This window comes from Momordica charantia (genome assembly GCF_013281855.1).
Source record: "Momordica charantia cultivar OHB3-1 chromosome 9 unlocalized genomic scaffold, Mcharantia_2.0 BLBB01000009.1, whole genome shotgun sequence".
Taxonomy (NCBI): domain Eukaryota; kingdom Viridiplantae; phylum Streptophyta; class Magnoliopsida; order Cucurbitales; family Cucurbitaceae; genus Momordica; species Momordica charantia.
The window spans coordinates 21,664,497-21,681,911 of NW_028275167.1; the positions used below are offsets into that span (position 1 = coordinate 21,664,497).

Sequence of the window (17,415 nt, forward strand, 5' to 3'; positions counted from 1 at the left end):
ATTTATGTATATTATTTTGCTTTTTTAATTTTGAACACAAGCTTGAGTTATTTTAAGAAATTTTTGAATTATATTTGGGATACTGTGAATGTTATGTGAGAAATTGTGAATTATATTTGGGATATTGTGAATGCTATGGAGAAATTGTGAAGTTGATGTTTTGTAATCTTGAACAAATGCTTAAGTTATATTTTGTATAGTATTTGATGTTTTATATGAGTTATTGGAGAAATTGTGAAATAAGTTATTTGAGAAAATATAAAAGTTGTTATTTGTTTGATTTTGACATACTTTTTTTGGTTGTGAGATGTTGAAGTCTTATTTGTTTGATTTAATTTATTGGCTTTATAAGTATGATTGTTTTATTTATACTTAAATTAGTCGATGTTTGTGCGCATGATTGTTTTATTTATATGTATTCTTTGTGATTTTATTGTTGTTAGTTTTGAATTTATAATGAATTATGAATGATTATTATGTTGGTTGTGACCGACGTTGGTCTAGGATTTTTAGACGACCTCTCTAAGTATGTTTTAGTTCTTTTTTTAGTGGCTATATCTTACGAATATATCTAAGGCCTCAATAATACTTTCAAAGTCTTCTACTTTTAACTACAACACTCATAATCGACAATAATGACCACATCCTTGCATCCTCGTCTTAGTTTGAAAACAAATTTTAGATATTTCTATTTTCAAAATATCCTTAGGTTGATGACAAAATGAACGTAATCTTTTGTCTGATTCTTTTAGGATTCAACATTGACCATTTATACTGAATTGGAGATTTTTTAAAGAGTATTATCATAGATAATGAATAAGGATTGGATTAAGGTTAGAGATAGATTATCGCCTGAGTATGTTCAATGAGTAAAACATTTTATAGAATTGGCAAAACTTCACGTCAACAATACGGGGACAACAAGATGTCCATATAGATATTGTATGAATGTAAAGTGGCTTTCAATTGATGGAGTAGAAAGACATTTGTTTATAAATGAAATATCACATTCATATACTCAATGGATATACCATGGAGAAGAACCAATCCTTTCAAGTTGTTATACAAGACGTGAAACTCCTTCCCACAATGAATTAAATAGAGAACACAATGTTATGAATAATGAGGATGGTGATATGTTTGGACTTCTCAATGATTTACAGTACCCAATGGTAGAAGAAAATGTAGAAGGTGAACAATTTTGTTTTGAGATGCACCCAAACGAACATGGAAGAGACACGTCTAATAGTTTCGAGCAGTTGTTCAATGAAGCGCGTAATCAATTGTACCCAGGTTGTACAAAATTTTCATTATTGAATTTCTTAGTAAAGTTAATGCATATCAAGGTCATTAACAATTGGAGTAATAAATCGTTTGATATGTTACTTGAATTGTTAAATGAAGCATTTACGATAACTGCATCTATACCTAGTACGTCATACGAGGCTAAAAGAAGACTGCGTGATTTAGGACTTTCATATGAGTCCATACATGCCTGCAAGTATGACTGTATATTATTCAGGAAAGAATATTCTGAATGTCAAAGTTGTCCAGTATGTGGTGAACCTCGTTATAAAAACAATGATGAGAAAGCTTGACAAGTCCCCCAAAAATTGTTACGACATTTTCCGTTGATACCAATATTGAAACAATTCTTTTCTTCAAAACATTTCGCTTCTGAAATGAGGTGGCATAAAGAAAAACGAGTTGAGACAGAGGGTGTCTTACGACATCCAGCTGACGCTTTGGGGTGGAATCATCTAGATAGCACATTTCCTCAATTTGCTTCAGACCCATGAAATGTTTGTTTGGGACTAGCTTCAGATGGGTTTAATTAGTTTGGGAATATGAACAATTCGTATAGCATGTGGCCAGTGGTACCTATTCCATACAATTTGCCTCCTTGGAAGTGCATGAAGGAAAGTAATTTATTAATGTCATTGCTTATTCATGGGCCAAAGTCACCTGGAAAAGATATCGACGTTTACTTACAGCCATTAATTGAAGAGTTGAAAGAGTTATGGGATACTGGGGTTCGTACTTACGATTGTGCAAGTGGTGAGTACTTTCAACTACACGCAGCTCTTTTATGAACCACTAATAACTTTCCAGCATATGGCGACTTGTCCGGATAGAGTACAAAGGGATACCAAGCATGTCTCATCTGTAAAGAGGATAATTCATTTTTTCGAATAAGAAACAAAATTTGTTTCATGGGACATCGACGTTATCTTTCTCAAAATCATAGTTGGCATGGGAGTAGACTGCATGATGGAAAGTTAGAATGACACCCCCCACCAGTGTCAATGGATGGAGATGCGATTCTTCAATAAGTAAATACACTGAATTTTCCAGATTTTTGTAAGAATCCAACCAAACAAAAGAGTAAAAGAAAGCGAGATTTAAATTGGACGAAAAAAAGTATATTCTTCGAACTTCCCTATTGGTCGAAACTTATGTTAAGACATAAGTTGGATGTGATGCATATCGAGAACATATGCGACAATCTAGTAGGAACTTTGTTAAATATTGATGGGAAAACAAAAGACACGATCAATGCGCTTCTGGATTTGGAAGATTTAAAAATTCGAAAAGATTTACACTTACAAAAAGAGGGGAATAAAGTTGTAAAACCACATGCTACGTATACATTGACTGCTGTTGAGAGGGTGAAGCTTTGCAAAATTCTTGAAATCAGCTAAGTTTCCCGATGGATTTATGTCAAATATATCGAGATGTGTGAGCGCAGAGGACGGAAGACTATGGGGGTTGAAAACTCATGATTGTCATGTTTTACTACAACCACTCTTACCGATTGTCATTCGAGCATATGTACCAAAGTTTATGGGTACGACTAACGTTGAGCTATGTAACTTCTTTCGTGATATATGTGGAAAGACAGTACGCATCAGTGATTTGGATCGATTGCAATCTGACATTATAATCATACTACGTAAGTTGGAGATAATATTCTCACCAACATTTATTGATGTTATGGTACATCTTGCAGTTCACTTACCATACGAAGCAAAAATTCTGGGGCCAGTTAGTTATAGTAGGATGTACCCTATCGAGCGAAGTCTCCAAACCTTAAAACTATATGCACAAAAAAATAATAGAGCTCGTCCTGAGGGTTCGATAGACGAGTCATTCGTTATGAATGAATCGTTGACTTTCTGCTCATTGTATTTGAGTGGAATTGAAACGAGATTCAATAGAGATGAACGCAACGATGATACTTTTGTCGGTTATAAAAATTGTGAACATTTTGTCGTGTTCAGGTTTAGTGCATGTCCTCCTAGGGCATCAACTTCAAAAACATTATCCGTCATTGAAAGAAAAGTTGCACACTGGTACGTACTGAACAACTGTGCAGAGATAGAGTCGTATCGCGAGTAAGTTCGGCTTATGCTACATTCATTTTAATTTCGCACTTAGTACGTATAAAACAAATGTTGTTCTTCTCATTTTTTGGAATTGTAGTCAACATTTGAGCTCAATTCGAATTCCCGGAGATAATGTTCCTGCCCTATATGAACGACACAGTGCACAATTTCCTGATTGGTTAAAAAAAAAAAGGTAATATTGATTTTTAGGGTTTGAATGTAGATGAACACAAAACGAAATCGTTAAGTATTTTGTTATGATCTATTACAGGTTTTGACATTACGGGAACAAGGCGAATTAGATGATGATCTTTATTCACTTGCGTTAGGGTCGTCACTAACTGCACGTTCATATAGTGGTTGTATTGTAAACAGATTACGTTTTCATAATATAGCACGCGATAGTCATCGAACGACACAAAATAGTGGGGTCATAGTGTGTGGAGGAGAAGGGGATGACATGAACTTTTATGGTGTCTTGAGTGATGTTTGGGAGTTAGATTATGCTATGGGGACACGTGTCATACTTTTTAAGTGCAAATGGTTTGACACAGACTCTAAGAAGAATAAAATTCGAGTTGACTTAGGTTTTAAGTCGATTAATACGTCTAAGTATTGGTATGCCGACGACCCCTTAATTCTCGCTGGACAAGCTCAACAAGTGTTTTATTTGGATGACCCCAAACTTGGTAATAATTAGAAAATTGTGCAACATATTCTAAATAAACGTGTATGGGATATTCCAGAACAAGAAGACGTTGAAAATGATCAAATTTCGTTGTTAGAAGTAGGACCTAGGATCAAAATAGATGAATCCACACAAGATAGTTGATCATTGCGTCGAGATGATGTTGATCCTATTGTCGTTGAGGGTCGAGAACAGTCCAATAGAAACATAGATGCGAGCAATGTGGATGATTTTATAAATGACGAATCGGACGATGTGGACGCGTCAACTGATAATGATATTGATGATTTACTACAACCTGATTGCCATACTCATATATATAAAAATAAAAGTTATGAAAAGTGTAGATATTTTTGTGCATTTTTGAAGTTGCTATTGACAAAATTATAAGGTTAAAGAATACTTTTAGTCTCTATACTTTCATTTGAACTAATGATTTAGTCCCTGAATTTTAGTACGTAACAATTTAGTCTTGTAGTTTAAAGTCCTGACTATATATAGCTCTTATCTTAAAAATTTTAAGTAAGTTTCTTATATGTGTAGATCGATAAACCGATAAGTATTTATAAATTAGACAGACTAAAATTGTTATAGGATAAAAATCGACATTTAATTTTGATGAGATTTCATGGGGATTGGATTGTTGCAAACTAAATTTTAAGGACTAAATTATTACTAATTTGAAAGTATAGAAACTGTTCATGGACTAAATCGTTACCAAGAGAAAGTATGTATAAGGCGCAATGTAATTTTTAACCAAATTATATAAATAACGGTGGAATTTACTGGCTACGATTTTAGATTAATAACTTAATTCAAACAACTATTTCCCATCAATTATGCCACATCCCATGCAAATGTAGTGTCCAAAATCTAAGTTCATAATAAAAAATACATCTCCAAAAGCATTATTTGCTACTCGACAAGTCGTACAAGCATCCTACATGTCGTACGTACATTATTCTCACTGGGACGGGCTGTAAACAACGATCGGGCTTCTGACGACGTGGCGGCCGTCTTTCCAAACCAAGGATCCGGACACCATTTTCGCCGGCGGCATTGGACTTGCTTTCACAACGACCTTGAAGGTCCGTTTCTGAAGCAGCCGAGTGAAGGACAGAGTCGCCGGAGCTACCGTGAGCTCCACCCCGTGGGGAGCCGTGACGGTGGCGTTGTAGACGGAGACGGCGCGGTAGACGTTGGTGACTCGCCGCTTGAACACAGCCACCGTCGGGCGTTGGGTGCTTCTTAGACTGAGTTGAATCGTTGGGTAATTGACCGAGTCGTAGCCGAGTCCGGGGATTAGGGAGGAGCAGTTTATGGGGTTGGATCCGGCGAGGACGGCGATTGAAGATCCGCTGTACCCTTCTTTGCAGAGGAATTGGATGTACGACATCTCGCCGTGGTCGTAGATTAAGCCGGGATTTACTGCACTCGCCGGATTTATGTTTCCGGCACCGTATGCGAACTCCCCTTCCACATTCATTCGGCGGTTGATCGGTCTCGCTTCATAACGAAAATTGAAAGAATTATTATCATCAACGGATCAAGACACAGGATAAAGTTGAGAGTTCGAATCCTACTCAATGTCGTATTTACTCAATTATGTTAAATGTTCTATAATTAATCTTATTATAACCTAAGCATTATTAAATTTTTTTTTCTTTTTTTTTAACCCTTCCTTTTTATTTTATCCAACTACCTAACTCCCCCACGCAACACATTTTGCAAAGTCTTATCCATCATCTTTCATTATTTCTTTAAACAGCATCAATTTATTAGAATCAAAATGGGAGATCGAAATTAAGTAAAATTAGATGGATGGATTACTGTTATGTTTTAGAAGATAAAGGAAAAGATATAAGGAGAGTACCAGTGGTGATGAGGGCGGATCTAACTGCGGCAGTTGACCAATGGGGATGGAAAGACTTGACATAGGCGGCGGCTCCGGCGGCATGGGGGCAGGCCATGGAAGTGCCGGACATGAGCGTGAATTTGGAGAATTGGGTGTCCCCCTTCAGCCCCGTCAGCGACTTCAGTGGTGTGTACGCCGCTAATATGTCCACTCCCGGAGCTGCAATGTCCGGCTGCATGCGCCCATTAAATTAAAATACTATTTTCATGTATTTTTAGTTTTAGTTTATTTTGGTCGGTATACTTTTAATTTTGATTCCTAATTATATTTTTAATCTGATTAATTCTATCACAATATCAACGTGACATTGTACTTTGTACTTAATATACTTTTTAAGTTTTTTTCTTGATTTTCATTTTTACCTTTAGAATGCGGTTGGAGCCTGGGTTTGGGCCTCTGGATGAGAAGGAAGCCACGAATGGAGCTCTTGTTTTCACTTCCCTTGTTCTGTATATCACTGCCTTTGGTGTTCTGTTTTCAAACAAAAACAAAAGTTTTCAAACAACTTTGATTCCATAATTTTAGTAGTTAATTTCATTTCGGTAGATTTTTTTATAGATTGAAAACATGTTGAATAGAGAAAAGGTGGATCCTATCACAGTTAAAGATCCCATATTGAAAATATAACCAACATAATATATATGAACTACTCCTCCCAATTGTCAATTGATTTTGAGATGAAATCCATGAATCTCAATAATGATATCAAGCTCAGAACCTCAAAAAATGGCATTCAACCAAGATCAACGAACCAAAAGAACTATAATAAACAGAGCATCGAGATTTAACCAAATTGAAACGAAAGAGAAGTTGTTGATTACCTGGTGGACTTGATATAGGTCTCAATGGAAGCACCAACGGAGCCGCTAACCATGGTGGCTGGGGCCATGAAGATTTCGGCATTGTCAAGAAACAGATCACTTTGAACGATGACGCCATCGGCCCCAAGTGATTTGACAACAGAATCAGAGCCCCAAGACATCAATCTGCACAACACAAGGCTTCCTTTCACCAGTTTTGGATCAAGTGAGCCCTCTGCGCAATACCCTGCTCTGTCTTTGCTATCTGAGTTCCTCGCCACATCACGTCCATCCACTAAAGGGTACAACTTTTGCCCTGGATTGAATGTGTTTATTCCTATCCCCTGCATGTGTACAATCCATACCATAAAACCATAAAACAACTTCCAAGTTCTTAAACTTTCAATTGGAGTTGAAATAATAGTTGAACTATATTCCGGTTGATCTACCTAGCATGCCAATTACTAATGAGTGTGACATGATGAGAAAACGTTTAATACATAATAATAAAAATTATATTCTACGTGTCCTGTGGGGTTTGAACCAAGGAGGTGGATACCCATTGAGCCATGAAACTATTATGCCACCACCAACGAGTGCTAAGATCATTAATGTAAATATTTGTATTAAAGGACCATAAATTTTTTAAAATACATTTTAAAATATAATAATAAATGAAACAGAATGATGTTATTTATTGATGTTATTTGAGTACAATTTAGGAACATAAAAAAGCTTATTTTAATGAAAATATAGATTTTTTATTTTTTCTAAATAAAATGGACATTTTTTTGAGATCATGTGTACTATGACATTTATTTTTCTTTTGTGAAGACCGTGTAATAGGATTTAGTAGAGACAATTCATTTGAAAAAGAAAAAAAAATGGCCAACTAGATAATATAAAATATGATCAATGAATCAATAATTTCAATTCAAAAATGTATTCAACTGGTTCGCCTTATTGAATGTTTATGTCTACTTCAACTTTTATTTTTATTCGTGGATGACGCTAATCTCTTCGGTATCATTGTTGTCACATTGTGCTAAATCATTATTTACTGGTTCAATCAACATATCATTTCAACATTTATCTAATAATGTTAATGTCATTAACATTTGAACAATAATTGGATGCTTACAAGTTGGTACCCATCTTTTTGACAGCTTTGATAAAGAGAAAAAAATATCTCTTTTTCTATGCATTTTTTCTTTCCTATTTGTCAAAAACAGTCCATTAAAAACTTGATACCGACCAATAAGCTAAGTATTTTTCTTTTTAACATATTAAATTAAAAAATTAAAAGTTCATAAAGAATCTTTAAAATTGGCTAGGACTAGATATTGACACAATAACTTAATTTATACTTTAACTACTATTTTTTATGTTATTAAGTTTTTTAAAATATTAACTAAATGTCATTTGAAAGTAAATAATACTACTAGTGAATAATTAATTATCCTATATTTTTTAAATCCCAAATTTATTTCACAAGATCTAGTAAAGAAAATCAACAAAAATTAATTAGTTTAGAACTAAACAAAGTATTCATGCAAAGAAACTTACAGAGATGTTCTTCCCATTGCCCAACTCCACTCTACTGATAAACTTTCTATCGATGCCGCTGGCCGCCACCGTTAAAATCCACGGCGCGTGGTTGGCAACGGTGGCGGCAGATGGGCCGCTGTTGCCGGCGGAAGTCACGGTGATGATGCCCTTCTTCATGGCATGAAACGCACCGATGGAGATACCGTCCTCGACGTAATTGCTACCGCCGCTGATCGATATTGAGATGATATCGACGCCATCGTGTATGGCTGCGTCGAAGGCGGCCAGAATATCCATATCGGTGCACCCACTGCTAGCCCAACAGACCTTGTACATAGCGATTCTGGCCGACGGCACAGCGCTGCGTGCAGTTCCTTTGGCCAGCCCGAAGAGGCTCGCGCCAGGAACTGCATTGCCTGTAGCTGTAGAAGCCGTGTGCGTGCCGTGCCCGTCCATGTCTAGCGGTGACAAAATATCAAGGGGATCATGGGTCCCGTCGAGTTTGAAATATCTTGCTCCGATCAGCTTGCTTCAACATCAAAACCATCAAAGTTTTGATTATTTAGTTACTAATCCTTTAAAATTTTCACTTACATATTCACATTCCTAACCTTTGAATTTGAATAGTAATTCTATGTTGTTCTTACTTAACATTATTAATTAACAAATAAATGATAAACCTAATTAATTCTGAGTTAAATCAACCAACATTTGACAAATAGGATATGTCATGAATCTTTAGGTCTCATTTATAAATTTTCACGTGTATCTTCATTTTGTTATCTACTCTTAAAAATATTTTTTTAATTTAACTAAAGATCCAAATGTTTGGATAGAATAGATAAAAGAAAAGGGAAAAAAAAGAAAAAAAAAGTTTATTATATGATAAAGAACAGATAGAGATGGCATAAAATCAAAATTAAAAGATGCAGGTAATTAAAAATTTTAAAATTAATGAATTGTAATTAATAGAAACTATCAATATCTCAAAATCAATTCATTTTTAAACTGGATGCTAATTTGAGTTTTTGGCTGATAAAATAACCCTGAAAAATTAGAGCCTAATTAAGTTTGTGATTAAACTTTTTTATTTTTATTTTTTATAATTAAAGAATTGAAAAATGATAATTGAACAAAATTGTTACTTGTTACAGCCAGAGAAATTGGCGTAGTGGTGACAAGGGCCGCCTTTCCATTTTTTGGGTGGAGGACCAAACCCATCGTCTTTGAAGCTCTCCGCTGTTGGAGTGATCCCTGTTAATAATAATTAACTAATTAATAATTAATATGGCTCACAACTATACTATAATTTTCATATTCTTTTTTTTTTTCAAATCATACCGAGTTATATAGTAATATTCACGACCAACCTAAACATAACTCAACGGATTAAGACACTTATTATCGACTAAAAGATTGTGTTCATCCCTACATGTTGATAATATATATATATATTCATGTTAAATTAGTAGCAACTATTTAATTTAGACATCGTTTGGTAACTATTTTGTTTTTAGTTTTTTGTTTTTGAAAATTCTGCTTGGTTGGTCACAACTTTTTTCGTAATTCTAGCCAAATTTTAAAAGTTAAAAACTACTTTTTTAGAACCACCTTTTTTCGAAATTTTGGGTTAGATTTTGAAAATAGAGAAGACAAATATGAAATAGATAAATACACGAAGTAAAAATAGAATTTAAAGGTTTAGTTTTTAAAGAGAGAAAATCAAAATAAAAGAATTATGAAAGGGAGCTTTTTAACTTTTCATTTATGTAATCATATTCACAATTTATTACTTGATACCACTGTTTTAGTAGTTACTCAAGCAATCATGATATCTTGTATTTTATTATTTTTTTTTTGCACTAACAAATGCATAGATAATTTAATTTTACATAATTTGTCCAATTAAAATTTTACTATTTTTGTACAACTTTTATTAATCACATGGATAAAAATTAAAAATGAAAAATAAAAACCAGTTTTATCTTTACACTTAATTCAATAGTCATTTTTAATCTTACTTGAAATATCAAATTAAACCCTAAATTTGAATCAACGGTGAAATTCATACTTTTAAACCACCACCACTAAAGAACTAACCAATAAATTACACCAAATCCAACGAAGAAAACACTCAAAATCAATTCATAAAAATGCCTAAACACAATGGTAGAAAATCTCTTGTATTGTTGGGATAATGAAGCCAAAAACAGATGATCCGTGTCCTACAAGGAAAAGGATTTTCAAACACTACTGTCAATTCCTACAAGGAGTAGAATATTATTGTCTTATAAGGATTACAATATTCTTTTCGTATAAGGATTGAGATATTTGACCTCTTATAAATAGAACCATTTTGTTAAGGTTTCATTTGTACAAAATCCAAATAAGAGAGACTTGAGTGGTTGTGGGCAGTATGTGAAAAAACGGGTTTGTATCCCGTGGGTTTTAGTGAGGGTATTTTCAATTGTGTAATCCTAGGTAGCCATTGTTAGAGTACTTAGAAGCAAGATAGTAATATCTTGGGTGAGATCTCCCTTCTAATATTCCCAACTATAGTTGAACTTGTTTTTTTGCAGGAGACTAGACGTAGTCCTAAGATAGGGGCGAACCAGTATAATCCCTCTGGTGTTAAGCTTTTTTTATCCATATCTCTTATTCATTTGTTATTGTTATTACTTATCTGCTTTTAGCCTGTGGGAGGAAAAAATCAAATAGTTCCTGTTTGAAAAACTTACATGAGGATCAATTTATCTATTTTTTTCCCAACAATTGGTATCAGAGCGTTTGGTTCAAAGGGTCATGGGATTAGCAGAGAAGTCAAGTTTTGAAGGAATCATGAAGTTCGATGGGGCCAATTTTGAATATTGGAAGATGCACATTAAGGATTACTTGACTTGCAAGAAGTTGAATAAAGCTTTAAAGGAACGACCAACGGGGATGAAAGATGAAGATTGGGTAGAGACGAATGAACAGGCAATTGCCTTTATCAGATTGTGTTTGTCGATGAATGTGGCAGGTCTCGTAGCAAACGAAACGACAGCAATAAATCTGATGAAAGCACTGGACAATAGGTACGAGAAACCCTCAGCTAATAATAAGGTATATCTCATAAGGAGATTCTTTAACATTCAAATGGAAGAGAATACTTCTGTCAATTCTCACATAAATGAGGTCACAAAATTAATTAATCAATTGACATCATTTAAGATTACTTTTAGTGACTAAGTGAATGTTATTTAGTTTCTAACATCTTTACCTCAAAGTTGGGAAACGATGACAACAGTGTCCAATTCGTTAGGAGACAAATCTTTGAAATTTTCAGAAATTTGTGATGTGGTAATTGTTGAAGAAATTCGCAGAAAGGGGAGTGGAAAAGAATCTACTTTCGTACAAGGCTCAACATTGGCTGTCGAAAAAGGTAAAGAGAAGGTTGCGTCTGATGATATGCAGCAGAAGCATAGTAGGCAGGATTGGAAGAGAGATGCTGAATGTTTTCATTGCCACAGAAAAGGTCACATCAAGAAAAACTGTAGAATATTAAAAGAGGATCTGAAGAGGTATATGACACAGTCAAATGTAGTTGTAAACGATGCACTCGTCTGTGTTGAAAGCAACATGGAAACAGGAAACCAGTCATCGGAGTGGGTAATAGACAGTGCGGCTTTAGTACACATATCTTCAAATAGAAGATTATCACATCTTTCAGAAGAGGCAATCGCGGCCACGTAAGGATGGAGAATGGAAGACTTTCCAAGACTAAAGGGATTGGAAATATACGATTGAAGACCAATAGTGGGACTGAGTTATTACTGCGAGATGTTAGGTATGTACCCAGTATCAGAATGAACTTTATCTCTACAGGTAAGTTGGACGATGATGGTTATCAGAGTGAGTTTGGTGGGAACCAGTGAAAGCTCACCAAAGGATCCAAGTTGGTGGCAGTTGGCCATAGAAGATCTACAGTTTACACGTCGCAGTTGAGTGTTGCTAGAGGATCATTGAAACAATTGATGCAAGTTGCAGATGGTGTCTAAAGAGATAAGATTGAGCCAGCAACAAAGACAACTAAAACAGATCAGGAGGATCTGCCATCAATTCAGGAACAACAATTGGGAAGTCAAAGAACAAGAACATGTTCTTTAGGTTGTCAGGAATTATCCCCAGTTGTTAGACGGATGGGTGAATTGATGAAGTCGCGTGAGCGAACAGTTGCATAAGAGAAGATGAACCCAGTAGGTGCTGAGGTAAATAATGGAGTTTCAATTATGGCAGTAGGCTTGAATAGAGTTTTCAAGTCATCAGTGGGAAGTTCTTTCTTCAAGAATCAGTGTTTGAGAACGAAGAAGGAAGCTTCAGATATCACCACTTAGTTTGAGTGGGAGCACGTGCTTGTGTCTCTTGCGTTTGGGAGACAAGACCACGTAAATTGCCCGACCTTAGGGCAAAGACAGATGAGACCAGTGATTTCTGATATTTTGTTTTACAAGTTTTTAAACTTGCAGGAGAAGCCTTGAAGATTTTTTCAAGAATATCAGAAGTTGTTGCAGAAGAAGCCTTGGAGTTTTCCAAGATTATCAGAGACTGCTGTTGTAGTGGGAGGCAAGATCGATGTTTTGTCTCCAAGTAGAAGATTGTTGGGATAATGGAGCCAAAACAGATGACCCGTGTCCTACGAGGAAAATGATTTTCAAACACTATTGTCAATTCTGTTACAAGGAGTAGGATATTATTGTCTTATAATGATTACAATATTATTTTCCTATAAGGATTGAGATATTTGACCTCTTATAAATAGAACCTTTTTTTAAGGTTTCATTTGTACAAAATCCAAATAAGAGAGGCTTGAGTAGTTGTGAGCAGTGTGTGAAAAAAGGAGTTTGTATCCTGTGGGTTTTAGTGAGGGATATATATATACGAACCACTATGTATATATATCAAGCAGGCAATTTTTTTTTTTTGATAAAATATCTAAAAATACATTTCATACGGCTAGAACAAAAGTATGGACACGATCAGCAGCGGATCCAAGATTTAAAGTTAGGGGGCACAAATGTAAATAAATATAATGGAAATTTATTAAACTTTAACTTAACAATGTGTATCAGTTTGCACCCTACATTTAGATAAATGTGATAATTTTCACCGCAACTTTTACCATTGGATAGATTTTCATTTGAAAAATTATTGAAAATAATATTCTCATGTAGCAAATGAGTTAAAAAAAATTATGAAAAAAATTGATAGGACACAGACAAAGATATCTAAAGAATTATTATTATTATTATTTTTTAACTTATTTGTAAGTTAGTCATCTATTTTGGAATCAATCCCAAGACGTGGGGATGGGACACACGTAGGAAGAGGAGAAAAACACCCGGCAAACTTGGTTTTTCAATAAATAATGTACACTATATTATATATATCTCAAATCGAGGGGAGGTCCCAACGTGCATCTGTCCCCGGACACGATATTAACTCGTCAAAATTCGTCAAAAATATTAGAAATTTAATTAGTGGGTATTAATTTCACAACTTATTCGAGTTTAAAGTTCAGTTGGATGAAACTAAAATTTTCTAAGAAAAGAAAAAACAGAGAGAGAGATTTTTACCAGTATCAAACAAACCCACAATAATATTACTCTCCTGTTGAGGATGTCTTCTTACATTGGGAGGAAATCCAATGAAGTCCCATGATCTTGTTGTTTGTATCTTTCTATATTGGTTTGGGATCACAGAATGCACTTCATCCCTCTCTTCAATCACAGCCATAGTAAAGAAAAAAAGATGAAATATGGGGTAAAGATGTAAATAAAGAATAATACAGGCACCAAAGAGAAAACTTTTAAAATAACAGGGGGTAAAAAGCAAATTAAGAAAAAAGAAAGAAGGATGCATAAGGATAATTAGAAATTACTTGATAGTGTTTGCGCTTCCTCTTTGGTAAGCTTGGCAGCAAAGGCATTGAAGCTTTTCGTGTAACTGTAAACCATGGACTCCTTTGCATCAACGTGACTTTGAACATACAAAAATACTCGTTAGAGTAGTCGGTTTATAATATGGATGTCGCTCTCGTTAGTATTTTAGAATTGGAAAATATTGTAGAACGAATATTTTTCACGTCATCTTAGCATTCAAATCGCTCCTAGATATTTAAGGACTCGTTTGGTAATGGTCTCGTTTCTCGTTTCCTGTTTCTTGTTTCTATTTTTTTTAGAATCAGAAAGAAACAAGAATATGTTTGATATCATTTATATTTTTTTTTCTTGAAATTAAAAAAATAGAAATATATATATATTTTTTTTTACAACAATTTGTAGGGGTGAGATTCGAACCTACTACAACTTATTGACCGATAATTTATACCTTACTCAGGTTAGCTATTTTTTATTTTTAGTTAAATAAAATTTAATAAATATAATATAAAAATATATAACATAGACTTGAAGAATAATATTTATTAAAGAAAATATAATTTAGAATATGTATCAATTATTAACTTAAATAAAGTATAAAATTTCAAAATATTTTTAGTTTTAAAAATAGAAACTTTTATTTAATAAAAAGAAAAAATGATCAAAATATTTTAAGTTAAAAAATATAAAACATAAAAAAAAATTATAATTTATTAAAGATAATATAATTTACAATATAACCATAAATTATAAGTTTAAATAAAGAATAAAGTTTTAAAATATTTTTAAATTAAAAAAATTGTTTAACAAAATATAATAGTTTTAAATAAAAATAAACTTTCAAGTAAAATTTTAAATATTTTTAATTTAAAAAAATAGGATTTTTTTAATAAAAATATAATAGTTTTAAATCAAAATAAAATTTCAAAAATTTTAGATTACAAAAATATTAAATATAAAAAAAAAGAAACAAAAAATAACCATTTGCATATCTTGGGAGTTAGATCTCAGAGTTTCATGTATAACAGTGATCATATACACCAACAAGCAATTGGATGTTCTTTTTTTTCTTTCTTTTTGTAGAACAAATATTTTTTAGGTCATAGATTTGGTAATTGTTTCTATTTCTTCTTTCTTGAAAAAAATAAATAGAAATAAAATATGTTGATAACTATTTCTTGTTTCTTATTTCTATTTTTTTTTAACAACAATTTGTAGGGGTAGGGGTGATAGATTCGAACCTACTACAATCTATTGACCAAGAATTTATACTTAATTTTTATTTTTAGTTAAATAAAATTTATTAAATATAATATAAAAATATATAACATAGACTTGAAGAATAATATTTATTAAAGAAAATATAATTTAGAATATGTATCCATTAGTAGCTTAAATAAAGAATAAAATTTCAAAATATTTTTAGTTTTAAAAATAGAAAATTAAGAATAAATTATCAAAATATTTTAAGTTAAAAAATATAAAACATTAAAAAAAAAGAAAAAACAAATTTATAATTTATTAAAGGTAATATAATTTACGATATAACCTTGTTTTGATATAAAAGTATAAATTATAAGTTTAAATGAATAAAATTTTGAAATATTTTTAATTTATAAAATAAAAAATTTGTTTAAAAAAATATATTAGTTTTAAATAAAAATAAACTTCCTGAGTAAAATTTTAAAATATTTTTAATTTAAAAAATATGAATTTTTTTTAATAAAAACATAATAGTTTTAAATCAAAATAAAATTTCAAAAATTTTAGATTACAAAAATATTAAATATAAAAAGAGAAACAAAAAATAGCAATTGGTATATCTGATCATATACACCATCAAGCCATTTTTGGTTTTTTCTTATTAGAGATAAATATGTTATTAGGCTGAAATAGTACCTAGACACAAAATAAATAAACAAAAACAATAAAAACGAAATTACTTTTCGTAGTTTCCAAAAATTGGTCCCTTTTTTGGAAACGTTTCTCAAAATTTAGAAACGAGAAACAGGATTTGTTATCAAAGATGTCCGTTTCTCAAAAAACGAGAAACAGGAAACGAGAATGTTACCAAACGAATCATAATTTTTCTTGTTTGTGACGTCAAAATAATAATAATAACCAAACACGAATCATATTTCTCCATGTAATTGATTCAATAAAAAGTGGACACGTTTGAGTTGTCAAGATGTATATTGAATAACATATATTATAAAATTAGTGAATATATTGCCCCACTTGTAGAGATTACTCAATTTATGGAGTCAAGATTCAATCAAAATTCATCTTTTAAGATTGACGTTTTAATTAGAAACATATTGATTTATCGAATCAAGCTTGATGGAACACTTCAATCCAATGAAAATGTCAAATCTCAATCTTAATCGCAATATATTTACGATAAATCAAAGAATAGAGAGGATAATATTTATTCTCCAATCCCAACTAAATAACACTTGGAATCTCTTCTAATTTTTAACTTCTAACACAAATAATAATATAAACATATAACTAACCTTTCTTTTACTGACATGAGAACATTGAGATGTGTCGCTGCTGCATTGATTTCATCTAAAACGGGTTTATTATTCTTCAAGAAAACAATGAAATGCTTCTGAAAAAATAGAAGGAAAAAACACATGGAAAATGAGAGAAATCAAGCTTTAACAGTACTAAAATGGCGTGTAAATTTATCAATTAATAACCTTTTCCTCGTCGTTTTCTACGGCAACAACATATCCTACAACGGAGAGAAGAACAAAAACGAGAACGATGAGAGAAAAGGTCTTGTCTTTCGACATGATCACCAACAAATATAGGATCTCTTACTTCAAACTGAAAGGATGAATGTTTTCATGGCTTCCTATTTATAGAACGAATATGAAACTAAGAGGAAGGTTTTAAGTTTGGAAAAAAGAGAAGGAAGAAATTTTGCAAAATATAGTGGTAGGCCATTGGATCGTGACAAGAGCAAAAGATCACTTAAAGTTGACTGCCTCAGTGCCTTTAGGATCTCAAAAGAGATTGGTATTTTTTCTGTTCTTTTTCTTTCCAAGTTGGGAAATCTTTGAAGAAAAGATAACTAAAGAACCTTCTTTAAATTACCTTCCAAGGAGCGCCCATTTCTAAGGGCATGGAGACTTATAGTATTGTCTTGTCAAAG

General features: G+C 32.7%; 1 protein-coding gene and 2 pseudogenes across 1 annotated transcript; 2 read left to right on the forward strand and 1 right to left on the reverse strand.

Moving 5' to 3' along the window:
• Positions 1–944: 944 nt before the first annotated feature.
• On the forward strand, positions 945–2,288 carry LOC148209198 (uncharacterized; annotated as a pseudogene).
• Positions 2,289–3,156: 868 nt separating this feature from the next.
• On the forward strand, positions 3,157–4,218 carry LOC111018313 (uncharacterized; annotated as a pseudogene).
• Positions 4,219–4,808: 590 nt separating this feature from the next.
• Positions 4,809–17,130, reverse strand: LOC111018312 (subtilisin-like protease SBT4.14). The gene is made up of 10 exons (XM_088128361.1): positions 16,958–17,130; positions 16,769–16,866; positions 14,255–14,352; positions 13,950–14,093; positions 9,483–9,591; positions 8,356–8,866; positions 6,811–7,133; positions 6,352–6,460; positions 5,948–6,161; positions 4,809–5,580 (listed from the first exon to the last, which is right to left on the reverse strand). The coding sequence occupies exons 1-10, from the start codon at positions 17,051–17,053 to the stop codon at positions 5,039–5,041; spliced, it is 2,244 nt and encodes a 747-aa protein (XP_087984487.1). The 5' UTR covers positions 17,054–17,130; the 3' UTR covers positions 4,809–5,038.
• Between the last annotated feature and the right edge of the window lie 285 nt (positions 17,131–17,415).